This window comes from Hippocampus comes, unplaced genomic scaffold, assembly GCF_001891065.2.
Source record: "Hippocampus comes isolate QL1 unplaced genomic scaffold, H_comes_QL1_v1.1 scaffold207, whole genome shotgun sequence".
In the NCBI taxonomy this organism is placed as follows: domain Eukaryota; kingdom Metazoa; phylum Chordata; class Actinopteri; order Syngnathiformes; family Syngnathidae; genus Hippocampus; species Hippocampus comes.
Genome location: NW_017805146.1, coordinates 152,192 through 167,532, shown reverse-complemented (window position 1 = coordinate 167,532; position 15,341 = coordinate 152,192). Strand labels below are relative to the sequence as shown.

Below are 15,341 nucleotides of genomic sequence, written 5' to 3'. Positions count from 1 at the left end.
GAGGGTCTTTCAAATGTTAATGCCACAAGGGGAGCACCAGATGAACACGGCAGCGATGAGGACGTGATCGCCAGTGTTTGTTGAAATGCGACTCTCTCACGTTTGATGGACGCGTCGGTTTAGCAGGTGGACATCAATGACTTCAGATCATTAGGTCAAAAGTCACGTGTAAATAGGAATAAAAGGAAGCATTTGCGGTTACTTATGGACATTTTATATGTCTCACATAGCCAAACAACACTGATGGAACCATAAAAGTGGAGCATGTTTGACTTGCAGTTGTTCCACATTCAAAACGGTTGTAACTACAGACCCAAAACTGCTGACATCATAAAATTAACTGCACAGGCAATGTTTTAAGTAACATGTCAACAAATACATTTTAACTACACTATTTGCACCTTTGGAGATGACAGTAAAAGCAGTCATACCGGTCCATTTGATTTTGTTCCAGGAATAAAGTGTTTTACATGTGTACATGTTGCAGCAAGCTACATTTCTGGGTTCACGCTCATCATCAATTTTCCCTCTCTACCATCACTGATGTGATTCTGTGATGGTTTAAAAGACGCACGCGCGCACACACGCAAGCTAATCGCTGTTAGAGATAGATACTTGACATTTATTGTATTCATTTAACTTGTATTTATCCAGGTATGATAATTGAGAATACATTTTCAATTAAAACGCATACCGCCGCAGAATTTACGCAGCAGTATGATAATTTAGTAGGCAGAGCAACCAACTTCAGCATCGCCCGGCTAGCTCAGTCGGTAGAGCATGAGACTCTTAATCTCAGGGTCGTGGGTTCGAGCCCCACGTTGGGCGGCACACCCTTTTCCGCTCAATTCAAAGTCCCAAATTACGTTGCAAAATAATTGTCACAAACTGAACCTTTCGTTTTTAATTTACACGCAACATAAAGAAAAGGCTTCATGTAGCATCTTTGTGACAAGTGCCCGGCTAGCTCAGTCGGTAGAGCATGAGACTCTTAATCTCAGGGTCGTGGGTTCGAGCCCCACGTTGGGCGCAGCTATGTTTTATGTTTACTTCACATGAAGTAAGGTAAAGTGGATTGCAGTTCGGAATTTAGACATTTTACTTTCAAACCATATTGTCCAGCCTAACCGATCATGACACTCATGATGACTGCAGTTGTGTCGCATTGCCTCTTTCATTTGGACAGCAGCCCGTTGAATAAGAAACGTTCAACATAAAGTAACGAGTCAAATGTAAAAACTGAATGTTTAAATCATGTTAGCATGTACCATGACTTTATGTCGATCATGGCCGAGGAGCTCGTGACGTGTATCGACGACCATTTTTGTTTCCCTCGGAACTTGAAGCAATGCTGCCATCTTGTGTTGAAAAGGCAAGACGGCGAGTCTCCTGTCAAAAAAAATCTTAGTTATACACTCACACACATACGTCTAAACGTGTATCTCATTGGTAGTGAATTTATTTATATTTGACTGAAATTAAAAAGGCGCCTTCTTAAAATTAAAACGACAACATACAAGAAAAACAATCGCCCAAAGTGGACACTTTGGCTTGAATCCGAACACACGTTCACGTGAGAAACACAGGTATGAAAATAATTAGTTTATCAATAAACACATTTGAAAAAAGAAACCATAACATCAAACTCTTACCTTCTCAAACAACACTTGTATGTATGTTATGGCCACTTATGGCGCATTCATTTTCATAATTAACAAGACTTCCTGGTGTGTGACCAAGTCGGGGCGCAGCGTTTTTAGTGGTTGAGCGTTTTCGTGTTGCTATACGAAAGTAGGCAGCCCGGTGAGCAGCGGTTAGCACGTCGACCTCACAATGCAGAGGTAATTGAATTGGTGATTGAACACTCCAAATTGTCCCAAGGTGTGCGTATGTGTGTGCCCTGCGATTGGTTGGCATTGGCAACCGGTTCAGGGTGTGCCCCGCCTACTGCCCGAAGACAGCTGGGATAGGCTCCAGCACTCCTCCGCGAATCCTTCTGAGGATAAAGTGGATCGGAAAATGAATATTACGTCATTAATGAGGCCATATTGTCCTCTTATATGTTTAATAATTTTGTTTTTTCTTCCTTTCAGACACTTTCAGGGTCTTACAAAATAAAAAGTTTCATCTCTCTTTTTGTTAATGACAGTCAATATTAGTAACTGAATTATGTACAAATGCAAGAAAAAAAATGATGCGTCCCTTCGGTGATATCCATTGTTGCCCAATAAACAAAGACGACCATAGACCGCATTGGAAGAAGAGAACCATTTATTCTTTGCTCTGTTCTACAAAACTTTATTACAACATAAAGCTGACGAACAAAACTGTGTCTCCAAAAAATGTGCGCAGGATTGTTCTGAAAAAGCGGGTATGTTACTTTACACTTTTGATATGGACAGACAGAAAACATGAGCACGTTGGGTATGCAATACTGATGTATTAGCACCATTCTGCAATGTGTATAACAAAAGGAATCAAACAGTTTGACACGTGAGTAACATTAATCGGTAAAAGCACATTTTTCACCTTGTCAAGGGAGGACAGCAGAATGTGGTTTGTACGGTAAGCCGAGTGGTGCTTTTAAAACTTGATGTCCCAGTAAAGTGGCGTCTCTGTGGTGGTTTCAAAACCGTCGTGAAAGGCGGCCAAGTTGCCATCCGTCGATGACATAATTTCAGCGTCAAGGTTTAGACCTCCATGCTCTGAAAGGAGATGTTATGTTTCATTTTTTTTCATTATCTCAGCAATAGCTAACCATCAAATATTTCTCTTCGGTCTCACCTGGGATGCACTGAATTTGAGGCCTCTCCCAGCTGCCCCCAGACCGACAGCGGATCAGTGGATTGAGTCTCTGCTGGAACCCCTGAGAGCAGTGATAACGCACCACGCTGTCTGTCTCGTAGCGTTGCCGAGGCTTCCCGAAGATGGAGGCATTGCGGACCTTCGGCGGTGGGCCGCATGATGCTGTTGGAATGTGGTAAAAATCTAAACCGATGCACCTTACATGTAAATAGTGTTGACTTGAGTGTGCTAAATACGCACATGTGCCTTTCTTGCAGGTGTAGGCCAGGTGGTAGTTGCAGGGCACGTCGCTCCAGCGGCCGTCGTCATGCCACACCATCACCACGCAGTCCTCACCGGACAGGAAGTAGCTGTCAGGCTGCCCTCGGTACCAGTTCTCGTACAACTGTACAGACACAGCAGAAAATACATGTTTAAAATTCGATTTACATTGAGGTTGTAGATTGTTGAGTCTTCATCTATCATTTTTCTGCAGCATGATAGATATTAGACTCCTGGGTGAACTGAAACCGATCCCAGCTGTCTTAGTGTTAAAGAAGTACAAATTCAACACTGAACATTGGATGAAAACAGTAACAGCAACGACTCACCAACGGATTGCCGTCAGACCACCTGAAATCCATCTCGATGGTCTTATCGTTCAAGCCCGTCCACTGATACTCTTTGTAGTTGCCTGGTGATGACAAAACAACATGAGAAGGATAATCACTTCTTAAGAACACCAAGTGTAAATACAATACATGGACAAATGGGTGGTGGTCATACTGTTAATGTAGGCCTGCTCCTCGGGGGTCATGATGGAGGCCAGATGGGCACCTTGCACGCGGCAGTGCTGCTCGGCCACCTCCCAGCTCAGACGCTGGCTGAAGTGTCGGTAGCAGAAGCCGTGGAACTTGTCCCAGCCTGGTTCGCAGCTCTCCAGATCTGGAAAAAAAAAAAACAAGAGTGTGGAGTGGGCATCGACTGAGAAATGCCTGATCAAGTAAGCCAAACTTGAGTGAGCTCACCCTGCTCACACAGATCTCCCCCATAGGTGGGTAAGCAAAGACACAGAATCTGGCCCTCTCGCTCCGTGCAAGTGCCACCATTGAGGCATGGTTCTTTAAAGCAAACATCTGGAACACAGAGTGTCGATTCACATCATACTGCATTAGAATACGCTTTACTTGCCATTTTGGAAAAACTCCAGAGACACATTTCGACACATTGATCTTGCCATGTTTTACCATACAGATATGAATATAATGTGTTTTTTTTTATTTTTATTGTTGACTCGTAACCAAAGAAGGACACAAAATCATGTCGCTGCTTGGCAAAAACAAAACAAACAAACAAACAAAAAAAAACCATTCATTTGGTTTGTGCGTACACCAATAAAGTCCAGCATTGAAATATTCCTCATGGAAAATCGTTAGACAAGAAAGTCTATTCCGAAATCATTCCCTCTTTCATTTTCTATACAATCAGAATATTGCTTTATGTGCATCAACCACCACATTTACAACAACATTGTACTTCTAAACATGGTAAAAGAGAGTTAATTCAAGAGGACATTTTATGTCGAAGTCGAGTGCCGGCTCGCCCAGTATGAAATTCAACAACCAAATACATACTTTGGTGAATTGCGTGTTTCTGAAAACCCGCGTGTGGACGCAGGGTTCTGGATTTTGCCAGATTATGATGGCAATTCAACCAATTGACATCATTATGCCCTCACGCGGGGTTTCTCCGCCCATGCTGGTGAGAGAGACGAGGTCAATCACGTTCGCCACAATTTCAAGTCTTCAGATAACATTTAACAGAGAGGCGGGGTACACTCCGGACTGTTCACATTCCAACCTACGGGCAATTTAGAGTATTCGGTCAACTTGAAAGGCGTCTTTTGGGAAAGTGGGAGAAAGCCATCACAAGCACAGGGAGAAAATACAAACTCAGACTCAAAACCGGAACCTCAGAACTGTTTAAGCAGACAAGCTAATCACTAGCCACCATGGTACCAGGGAACCGTTTTCAAATTGTGAAGAAAAAAAAAAAAACGACATCGTACGTCTACTTTAGAAAGTGAGTTGACAATCAAAAACAACGACAAAACAGATGTCACATTTAACATATTGTCCAGGATCCCCTGTTGAGCTACTTGCAGACTGTGATCAGACATTTAAACATGAGCTGACAGACATATCACCGTTATTATATGACGATACTTCACAGAAGTCAAAGAGCAGGGAAGAAAACATCACATGGAACAAGACTGGACAGTTAGCCAAGCGTCAGATGGAGGTGTTTCCCAGTTGAGTGGAAAGGGGGGAAAAACGTTTTTGTTTTTTTTTGAGGGAGCATGAAAAACAATGCAACAAAGACATAGAAGGACAAGGCAGGTCGGAGGCAGGCTTGGAGGTTTTAGTGCGTTGTCAGGAAGATGAGGACGGTTAGGCCGAGGAAAGTGACGTTAGTGTTACCTGCGACTTTGACTTTACCGGCGGCCGCTGCCGCCGCCGCCGCCTTCTCGTTGGGCAAAACGTGGTCGGTGGGAACCTGGGTGGGGTTGTCGTCCCGTTCAAGGGTCGTCGACGTCCGGGTCTCAGATGTCCCTCGGAAGACGTCGGGAGAGGCAGCGGTCGGCGGACTCCAGGTGCGCTTTGACCGCCATGTGGTTGCCCGAACCGTGGAAGAGACGGACGAGGATTTGGTGCTGATCTCCAAATCCTTCAGAGACTCTTGCGGTCCGGTGGTGGTAGTCAGCAGAGCCCAGTGGGACGCCTCGGAATTGTACGGTAATACGGTGATCTCCTCATCAAATGCCAGGCCGGTGGAAGTGCTGTCGTCAAGCGCTGTCGTAGTTTCTTGAGCTTCCGCCTCAAAGAGTGTGTTTACTTCCTCTTGAAAGGGTAGAGTAACATTTTCTGCAAAGATCGAGGTGATTTTAGCTTCTTTTTCAAATATTCCTGCTGCCTGTTCGTGCTCGGCCGGTGTTGTTGAATCTCTGTCGAAGCTTCGGGCGATGGTAGAAGTCTCGTCAAATCTTTGAGCTACTTTTTCAACGTTTGGCATAGATTTGGCCTCTTCTTCAAATATTGGAATGAGAGCAGTTGATTCTTCAGGGCTCAATGTAGCTTTAGCGTCAATTTCAAACATCTGTGTGACTGTAGGTCCTTCTTTTGGGGTTGGCGTGGCTTCTTTGTTCAATTTTTGACTTCCCTTATCAAGGTTTGTCATAGCTTCAGCCTCTTCTTCAAATGTTGGCGGAACAGTCGTTGATTCTTCGGGGTTGAGCGTAGCCTCGAATTCAAACATCTGCATTAATGTTGGTCCTTCTTTTTGGGTTACTGCACCTTTGGCGTCGTCTTTAAAGATTGGTATAACTTCCGTTTGGTCTTTTGGGCTTAGCGTGACTTGAGGCTCTTCTAATATTGGCTTTAGTGCAGATCCTTCTGAGTTTTGTGGCGCTTTATCCTCTTCGAACATCTGTGTCACAGTAGAGCCTTCTTTTGGGATTACAATAGCTTTGGAGTCTTCTTTAAATACTTCTATCTCTTTATTTTCATGTTTTGGGGTTAGCGTCGCTTCAGCTTCAGATAACATTGTAACTGTAGATAATCCTTTTTGGGTAACAGTATCTTTGGCCTCCTCTTGAATTGTTGTTGTAACTTTAGTTTCCTGAGGTGGTACTGATGCCGTAGCCTCCTCTTCAAATATCGCTATGTCTGGTTTGAGCGTAGCTTTAATCTCTTCCTCGATTGTGAATGGGATGGGAGGTCGCGCTATTGGGTTAAGCTTCGTTACCGCCTCCTGCTCAAATGTTGTTGTTGTGACTTGGGCTCCGTCTTTGGGATTTGGGGTAACTTTAACTGTTTCTTCGAGAATTGTAACTTCATGTGTTTCCCCGCCAACATTACCGCTGGGTGACAAATTCCGTGCAAAACCTTTGGAAACAATAACTTGATCTTCAGTGGTATCTTCATCAGTCTTCGGTTCGGTAGTTGGGTTAAAAGCGATGTGCCCTTTCGTCAGTTCAGGAACTACATCGGGTTCGAGTCCACTTGTCTCCTCATAGCTCACGGTGGCGCTGTCAAAGAGTACTGCATTACCTGATGGTTGATACAGTGCTGTCATTGAATCTGTCGGCACCTCGGAGGACATCTCGGGAGCTTCGGTGGTGGGCGAACTGACACTAAAACGGGTAGACGTTGTTGGAAGCAGCTGTTTTTCATCACTTTCCATGCTGTCGCCAATTTCCAAACTGGTGCTTCCCTCCTGCATGGAAACAGATTCCTTCAAGTGTGATGGTGTCGAGAGATAGTCGGAGCCAAGACCGGGAGGGTGCTTTGATCCGGGCAGGGTGGTCGGATCTTGGGTGGTTGGCAAAGACTCAGGAGGAGCGTGGCTGGTTGAGGCAGAAGGTGTCTGGTGGGTGCTGGACCCTGACTTGGGGATGAACTTGAAAACGGCGACTTCCTGACGACTTTCTGGAAAAAGAGACACTCAAGGTGATGCTAACACACCAGCGGTAACGCATTGGTTATACCCTGACGCTATTGAATTCTTACCTTGAGAAGTATCGCCTGACCCGCTCACGGGGATCAACAATGAGGAGAGATCCGCAGGGGTTTCGGTTGTTGTTGCAGGCTCTTCTTTCTCCTTGGGGTCCAGAGTTACGGGAGGAGTTTCTAGAATCTCCTCTTTAGCCTCATATTCATAACTCTCGGTGTGCATACTGTTCAAATCCAAATCCTGCAGCAATTTCACTTTCTCAAATGACTGCGTGCTCTCTTTGGAGATGCTGTCTGTCAAGTTCGGGGTCTGGGTGGCGTTAACATCTTGGAGACTCGTTGTGCTTTCTAATTCGGATAGCTGGTCAGTAAAGTTCTGATATGGATCTTGGCTGTTGTCAAATGTGGACTGGAATGAAACGTTTTGAGGAGAATAGTACATTTGGGTGCTTTGAATAGTGTTATTTAGTGCTATCGTATGTCCAGAGGCATCTTTGTCTTCTGGAGAAGAGGACGTTCTGTCAAAAGGTCTCAGGTTCTCTGAAGCGTCCGTGGTGGTCAAAGGAGGCTCTGTTGTATTGGACAGAAACCTCGGCTGCTCTTCAACCGCGCTTCCATTCGTGGGAGGGCCCGAGAAAAGGGGGATGGTTTCGAGAAAACTCTGAACCTCCCGCTCAATTTGTTCTGAACTTTGCCCGAGTGGAAATTCTTTGTCTTCGTCCATTAAGATGACAACTTCTTGTTCAACGGTGCTCGGCTCGGGAGTGCTTGTGATGTCCATGGCGGAGTCAGTCGGTGTTGTTCCACTGCCTGCAGATGTGACACATAAGGGAATAAAATCGGAATCAACACATACACGTATGTTTACCAAATGATTGAATGCTTTCATCAGACACTCAAACACAATCCATTCCGGAACAATGTTCAAACTTTCATGATTCCAGTTTGTTTGACTTGGTTTCCAAATGTCAGTTTTTGTAAAATCAGATGTTTTGGGTTCTCCCACCGCAAAAAATATTCAAAAGTTTTGGGGGTGGTCATAGTTGCCACAATGCAGGTTTTAGTCCCGTCTTTTGGTCCACACGCACCTCGGAAACAATAAACGTCGTACAAGCTGGACGGCTCTGGGAAGACCGTTTGGTTGATGAAGCGATACACAGTCTTGACACCGGCCTGGCGGCCTCCGCAACGCTCTCTGGGGGTCCTGATGGGGTAGCGCACGCTGCCGTCAGAAAGCCAGCCGGGGCTGCAGTTGTCCAGACCTTCGCTCCAGGCCAGGTAAAGTTGCGCCGCCGAGGCCAGCTGAGCTCTCGCAGCCCTGCAGTGTGAGCGGGCCCCTTGGAAGGACAACTGCTGTGGGACGGGGTCGTGGAACACCTCCCCTATCAATTGAATGTTAGAAATGATCAAAAATGTGATCCTGGAAAGGAATAGGGGGGTGCAGGTCGTACCATGCATTTCCTCCACGTAGCAATAGACGTCAAACTGATCCTGTGGATTCATCATCCCGTAGTTTCTCACTCCTGGTTCCCCATCCATGTCTCCATAGCAAGGTTCACGAGGTGTTTGGATTGGGTACCTAGGAAAGTGGTGCAAAGGCGGAAACAATCGGCCAAGTAATTCTGGCTCAGTCTTTCTGAAATGAGGGTTCAAATATCGGCTTCAGCCTTTCATTGAAATAGTCTACCGTTGTAAATGCGAATGGTTGTTGGTCTGCGGGTGCGCTACACCTGTACACCTGTGGTCTACACCACACCGGCCTCAAGTCAGTTGGGATAGGCTCCACCTCTTACGCACAATCCGAACGAGGACAAGCGGAAAAGAAAACGGATGGGTGAATCAGCAGCCAAACATACCTGACAGTCTGGTCTTCTAGCCAGCCTGCGTCGCATTGCTCGTAGCCATCAAAGTAAGCCGCCCGAAGCTGGCTAAGAGTCGCCATTTGGGCCCCGACGGTCTCGCAAGCCCTCTTGGCCTGATGGAAGTTAAGTGCATATCGACCCATGGCATCCCGGTAGTGAAATACCACACCTAGACACAAAAGCGTGCAATGTCAACCAGTGACATTCAAGAAGTTGCCAAAAGTACTCAGTGTGTAGAAAAGACTCTGGTAAAACACAGTACTGGTATGTTTTTTTTTTTTCCAGCTCAGACAGAGAATTTTTGAAGGCCATGGACGGGAATTTCTTGCGTCGCTGAATCTGTTGTTGGTAATGCTCCCTCTTTCCTCTTCTATACTGATTCGGTCCCTGTTTTTTTTTTGTTCTGCCTTATGTTGACTTCACCGCTTTCTAAAAGTGACAAGCCTATTTTAAAAAGTAAGGAGTACATTCGAAACGTTCAAAAATAGGGGTTTCAAAGTACCAAGTTGACAAGCCTATTTTAAAAAGTAAGGAGTACATTCGAGACATCTGATTTCAAAAATAGGGGTTTCAAAGTACCAAGTCGTTGCAAAGACCATTTCCAACCACGTTTTTTTTCATTACCTTTGACCTTGAGTTGGACAATGTCGCTGGTATCCTCCAGGCCTTGCTGCACCTCGCAGCGATAGTGCCCCGAGTCACTGGAGCGCGTTTCCAACAGCCATAGTGACAAATCTTCGGGCGAGGAGCGGTAGTTGAGCAAATCGGCACGGCCTCTGTATGCCTCGTTGACTTTCACCCTGCCGCCCCGCGCCACCAAGATTTGCGTCTCGGTCCTGCCGGACATCAGTGTCCACTTGACCCGCGGCAGCATGAGAGGCGACGAGGACGCCGAGCAGGGGATGATGATGGCTTGGCCTAGCGGGGCGTAAAGGACACCCGAGTGGGAAATGTTCACCCGGAGAGGCGTCTGGGCATCGTCTGGAAAGCCAACAGGGAATGTGAGGATTCATTTTAAAAAATATATATAATGATGCTAATGGTCAAGAATGACTCACCTTGGGCCAACGGGAACCGAGTAGGAAAGGCCAGAGAGAAATGACAAAGTACACCGAGGAGTGCAACGATTCTGCGGAGACAACGACAACCATCACTCAGGGTAGGAAGAGTGCGTCAAGGTAATAAAGACGCATTATTTCTCCTTAGCGGTTTCAACTTTCCAATTTCACACAAGTCTAAACTTAAAGGGCTGTTGCTTCAGGTAGCCGACCTCAACACGGAGCCCCTTAATATCTGCAAAGTCTAAACTTAAAGGGCTGTTGCTTCAGGTAGCCCGCGCCGACCTCAACACGGAGGCCCTTAATATCTGCTACTAAGCTCAACCTCAAACCACAAGCAACGATGATATACATCCAGACAAAAACACCAAAATCAAGCAACCTTGTAACCTCGAACCAAAAAGATCAACACAGTAAAGAACAAGTCTGAAATTTGGGGGGTTGGTCTTGTAAACCATGTTCATGCTCTGCAGGTATACAATCAAAGAAAGTATACCAAAAAAGATCAAGGTGTGCAAATGCTTGCCACTGGGTTGGTAACTTCTTCGGTTCAACTTTTTAGACCCTCGAGGACGTACCTAAAAGTTCTTTTGTGGACCTGGAAAAACAGATGCTCGCTCATTTTGCATCCTGACAACCAAATTTGGCCCATGGGTCAGTCCCAAAAGATCAAGCACAGAACGGCAAGAGAGAAAAAGCTGGTTCGAGCCAATTTCTCCTCTGGGAACTGAGAACGATGGATAGCTGAGAACATCCTTCCATGGGAAATGACTGGATTGGCCATTGGAAATTGGACCATCGCTGAAAACCAAAGACTGAAATAAACATTATGCTTGGAAGTCGTGTATCAAGAAAACTGCTGAAGTGATGATTTAGTGCATGGCCACTGTACGCGGCTGATTTCTGCCCGGTAGAAAGCATTCCCAGCAAATCTAAAAGGAAGTCTTTACGCTTGCAATCATCCGAGAGACTTCTTACGTGCCTTCGGAAGGTGCTGCTTTTTTGTTTGGCAACTGCTATTTGAGGGACAAAAAAAAAAGCTTTGCGGCTCAAAAGGCCTGCATATTCAAAGCGTGTCTTGACCAGCTTGGACTGCGGCGTCAGGAAAGAAAAAAAAAAAGTTTGGTTTCCAAGCGCAGGCTCCTCCTGACCACAAGCCACGCAGCATCCCCGTCCAGCGGCACAGCTCTGTCACCAGTCTGGCCCTGTTATTAACCCTCCCGGCAGCTGGGGGGGCGGGTTGGGGAAGTGGGGGTGCCGTATGCTTGCGGTGCCCTCTGTTCATTTATCACGGAAGAAGAGCTGCTCACGCACGTGCACACCAGACTAATTACACTTGACGATCCCAGGTCTATTCTCTGTTGCAATAATAGACGGCCATCTTCCACGCACTGTAATGTACTGGATATCATCGAGAACAGCGCGACCCTTTTGGAGGAATCCTGGGAATGAGCCTGGGATTCCTTCAATGTAGGACGCATGGAGGGACCGATAGAATGATTGGGCGATGATCTACCATTGATGATCCAGGTAGATCGTCGATGGGCGGGTAGATGAATGGATGCATTGACGCTTAGACAATCAACTGAAGAGTTAAGTTTCCACAACTTTATCGACTGATTTGATTACAAGTGCCCAATAATTGATTGACCATTTGAATTTTTTTCACTGGTCCGTTTATCACTCAAATTGCATTGCATTATAATAAATGCAAATTTCGTCTTTACAGTTGATATAAAGTCGACACGCCCCTGTTCGAATGCCTCGTTTAGAAAATATAGCTTGATCAATTCGGCGTTTGGTTGATTGACCCATTGGTAAAACAGTGGCGAAAGTGACCATTGGTTGGTGGTAACAGGAGTCAAGAGATGTGAGCGACATCCCAATCAGATCAGTGGACAACAAGCAGTGATGAAGTTGACTTTTCAACCGCTTTGGCCCTCAAAGGCGCTCATTGAGGGCCAAATAGTTGTTCTAGTGTGCGTTCCCCGGCCAGCTGGGTGGGCCGTGAGCGCCCTTCACTATTAGTATGCTCTGCAAGAAAAGGGAGAATGAAAGCGACGGCAGCTGCATACCACTGTGCTGTACAAAAAAAAAAAAAGAAGCCAAAGCTGAAAACGCCTCCGGGTGGAAATGAAAGGATGGTCACTGGCACACTTGCTTGCTCCCCCCCCCACCCCCCTCCATTCTTTTTCTTCTTTTAAAATTACAGACAGTACCTTCCATTGCTTACGGGATCAGATTGCGGTGCCGTCTTTGCATCACTTTCACTTCGGGGCCCACACAGCCTGTCGCCAAATCAGAATGGTGCGCCACGGAGGGCCTTTTCAAAGCCACATGATGAATAAACGAATCACAATGATGAAACATGGAGGCATTTTGCACAAGGCACTCGTTCTAAAGGGGGAGCGGCAACTTTGCGAGAAAAAGGCTGATAAGAAATGGCAATACCACACACACACACACACACACACACACACACACACACACACACACACACACACACGTCATGTTGAAGTAAATTGAGACAAACATGAACTATGCTGCGTTCACTTTCACTTGACCACAGGCCAGCGGACCATCAACTGTCCTCCCTTTTCGCTACCTTGCTACCTGCACATTAGGCTGCCTAGAAGCGGGGAAAGGGCCCTGTAAATCATGAGAGGTGCACTCAAGACTAAAAAGAGGAAGATTGCGTGATTTCTTGCCGTCCTGCAGGGCAACATTGCACTTGGGTCCAGGACACGCTTTTAAAACGGGCTCACCCAAACTTTTCAGTTCAAACACAAACAATGACACACACAAAAAAAAAAAAAAACGTAAATTAACAGATTATCCTGTTTGTTTCTGTTCCTTTACGACTGACCACATCTGATGGAAAAAAAGGGGGGGGGAGAAGGAACGGAGGGAGGAAGAGAAGTAAGAAGGAAAGAAGTTCAGAACCAAGGATGGAAGACTGAATGAATGAAAGAAGGAGAGAAGGTGGACTAGAACGAAGGAAAGAAAGAGGAAGGAATGAAGGAAGCAAGGAAACAAGGATGTATGGAGGAAGGAAGGGAGGATGTGACAAAGATGTATGAAAGAATGAAGGAGGGAAGGACAGAAGAAAGGAAGGGTCTCTACAAAAACCACATTAGGCCTTGAGACTAACACTGGTATTGAAACTTTCTCCCTTTTAAAGTCTTCCTTTTTAAGATGCAAGTGAACTTTATTGGATGATTTTTTTTTTTTTTGGGTGCCGATTCCGATCCTCGGTTTTTCCACAGCGCATCAGGTTTCGTCACAAATAGATTTACGGACACAAAACCATCTTTGATTAAAATGCGTTGTTGACCAGTGCAGTCATCAATTTCCCCCCAGTTTGAATTTGAAATTTTTAAACAATTTGACCTGCAACATAGCTGGATGGTCCAAATGAATTTGAGGCTATCACCGGTGGCACATTTTGTCACCCAAGCCACACTTTGGAAAGCTCTACTTTTTTTTCCTCCATCCAAATGAATGGAAAGTAAGGCACTACAAACCACAAAAACTTCCCCTCACATTTGGAACACAATGAAAAGTAAAGAGCTGCCTGAACATATTTAAAAATAGAACCACGAGCGAGCAAAATTATGTGCAAACGACATTTTGTCCACTTGACCTTTCAAAGCTTGCACAATCAACAACAGCCAGAAGAGCCTACCGGAGGGGTTGAAGCTGCATCGCGTCACCGGCGTGAGGTCCCCGCGTCTCTTTGCTGCAGTGCGCTTTGAAGAGTGAAAGAAAAAAAAAAGTGCGTGTAGAGGGGTGGGGGGATTTGGTTGCACCGTGCTGCAGGTCCTGAAAAGGGAGCTGCGACCCACTCGACGCGCCCCGGGAGAGAAAGAGAGAGAAGCAGTTGAAAGTCAACAAACTACCCACTTCTTCTTGCGCATGCTTGTCAAGCAGGAAGGAGGGGGGGGGGTGAAGAGCATCATGCTGATGTCTTTTGAGTGGCCTTTTATTTGAGGTTTTCACCTCGAAGGGAGGACAAACACTTAAAAGCAGTCATGCACAAAAGTGTGCACGTCGGAGTTTTTGGGAGCCCTTATTGTTTTCTTTTTTTATTTTGAGTGGGTGTGAGGGTGTGGGGGGGGGCAGTATTCCCCTGGGGTAAAAATAATCCCAAAATGTCAAAAAGTTTCTGCGCAATCACAATTTTTGCTCGTGAGCAACTGTATTTGTTTGCCGTACCTCAACATGTCCAGCAGAGGGCACTTTGGTAAAAAAAAGTTGATGACGTGCACGTCATAATAATTCACTGGCAAAAGTGTGGGTGTTTAAAGCGCTCGCTGGGAAACACGCGCACCACATGAGTGTGCTAGCTTACACGTTTAAACCACATCTCCGCAATAAAGACGGCTCGGGCATGTCTGAGGGGTCTGCCGTTTTGGTTAGCAACAGAGTTCTTTTTTTGTATCTTTCGCAGCCTCCCCGTGGTGTACTGAATGGCGCTTTGTGGTGTGCACCTGAGGAATCTCACACCCGCACACCAGCACGGTGCGGTCTGAGAGGCCAACGCCAAGGCTGACCTGGCGGAAAAGAAGAAGAGCAGCCGTGTGTGTGAGCTCGTTTGCTGCCGGCTCCATTTTGGTCACCGGTCAAAGTGATTTGTGCTGCTTGTTAAACGGAGGCAACACTCTGCTCACTGGGCAAGGTCGTCTTAACAAGATACGTTTCGTACTAAAGGGTAAGACCGGTGACCATCTCTCCACGACCCATCATCCATCCTTGCCGTTACAAATTCATCTGTCCGTCATCCATCTATCCAAATATCAACCATTCATCGACCACCGATCCTTCCTACGATAAAGTCATCCATCACTCATTCATTGGAGGAAAAAAAAAAATGTCTGAAAAGTGCAAGTGAGGCTTTCCTTTCCTACTTGCGGGGGCATTTCAGTCAATTGACTTTAAAAATCACAATATACAGGAGGAACAGTGTTATCTTGCGTAGCAAACCGTGACGCCTTCACCTCATCATCGGCCCATCAACCACCAAAACAGGCAGCACAAGAACATACTGCCCGGCTTGGTTTTATCATCTCAACACCCTGCCAAGGTCACGCGCACGCAGGAATCCAACTAAATTAGAACAAACACAA

General features: G+C 46.0%; 1 protein-coding gene and 2 non-coding genes across 3 annotated transcripts; 2 read left to right on the top strand and 1 right to left on the bottom strand.

Moving 5' to 3' along the window:
* Window positions 1-755: 755 nt before the first annotated feature.
* On the top strand, window positions 756-828 carry trnak-cuu (transfer RNA lysine (anticodon CUU)). Its single transcript has one exon. It is a non-coding gene; the product is annotated as a tRNA-Lys (tRNA).
* Window positions 829-957: 129 nt separating this feature from the next.
* Window positions 958-1,030, top strand: trnak-cuu (transfer RNA lysine (anticodon CUU)). The gene has a single exon. It is a non-coding gene; the product is annotated as a tRNA-Lys (tRNA).
* Window positions 1,031-2,253: 1,223 nt separating this feature from the next.
* LOC109514551 (brevican core protein-like) lies at window positions 2,254-14,157 on the bottom strand. The gene is made up of 14 exons (XM_019867742.1): window positions 13,901-14,157; window positions 10,216-10,286; window positions 9,782-10,138; window positions 9,152-9,326; window positions 8,747-8,874; window positions 8,384-8,677; window positions 7,353-8,105; window positions 5,265-7,271; window positions 3,813-3,920; window positions 3,571-3,729; window positions 3,396-3,478; window positions 3,046-3,190; window positions 2,785-2,967; window positions 2,254-2,705 (listed from the first exon to the last, which is right to left on the bottom strand). The coding sequence occupies exons 1-14, from the start codon at window positions 13,918-13,920 to the stop codon at window positions 2,584-2,586; spliced, it is 4,605 nt and encodes a 1,534-aa protein (XP_019723301.1). The 5' UTR covers window positions 13,921-14,157; the 3' UTR covers window positions 2,254-2,583.
* Window positions 14,158-15,341: the final 1,184 nt, after the last annotated feature.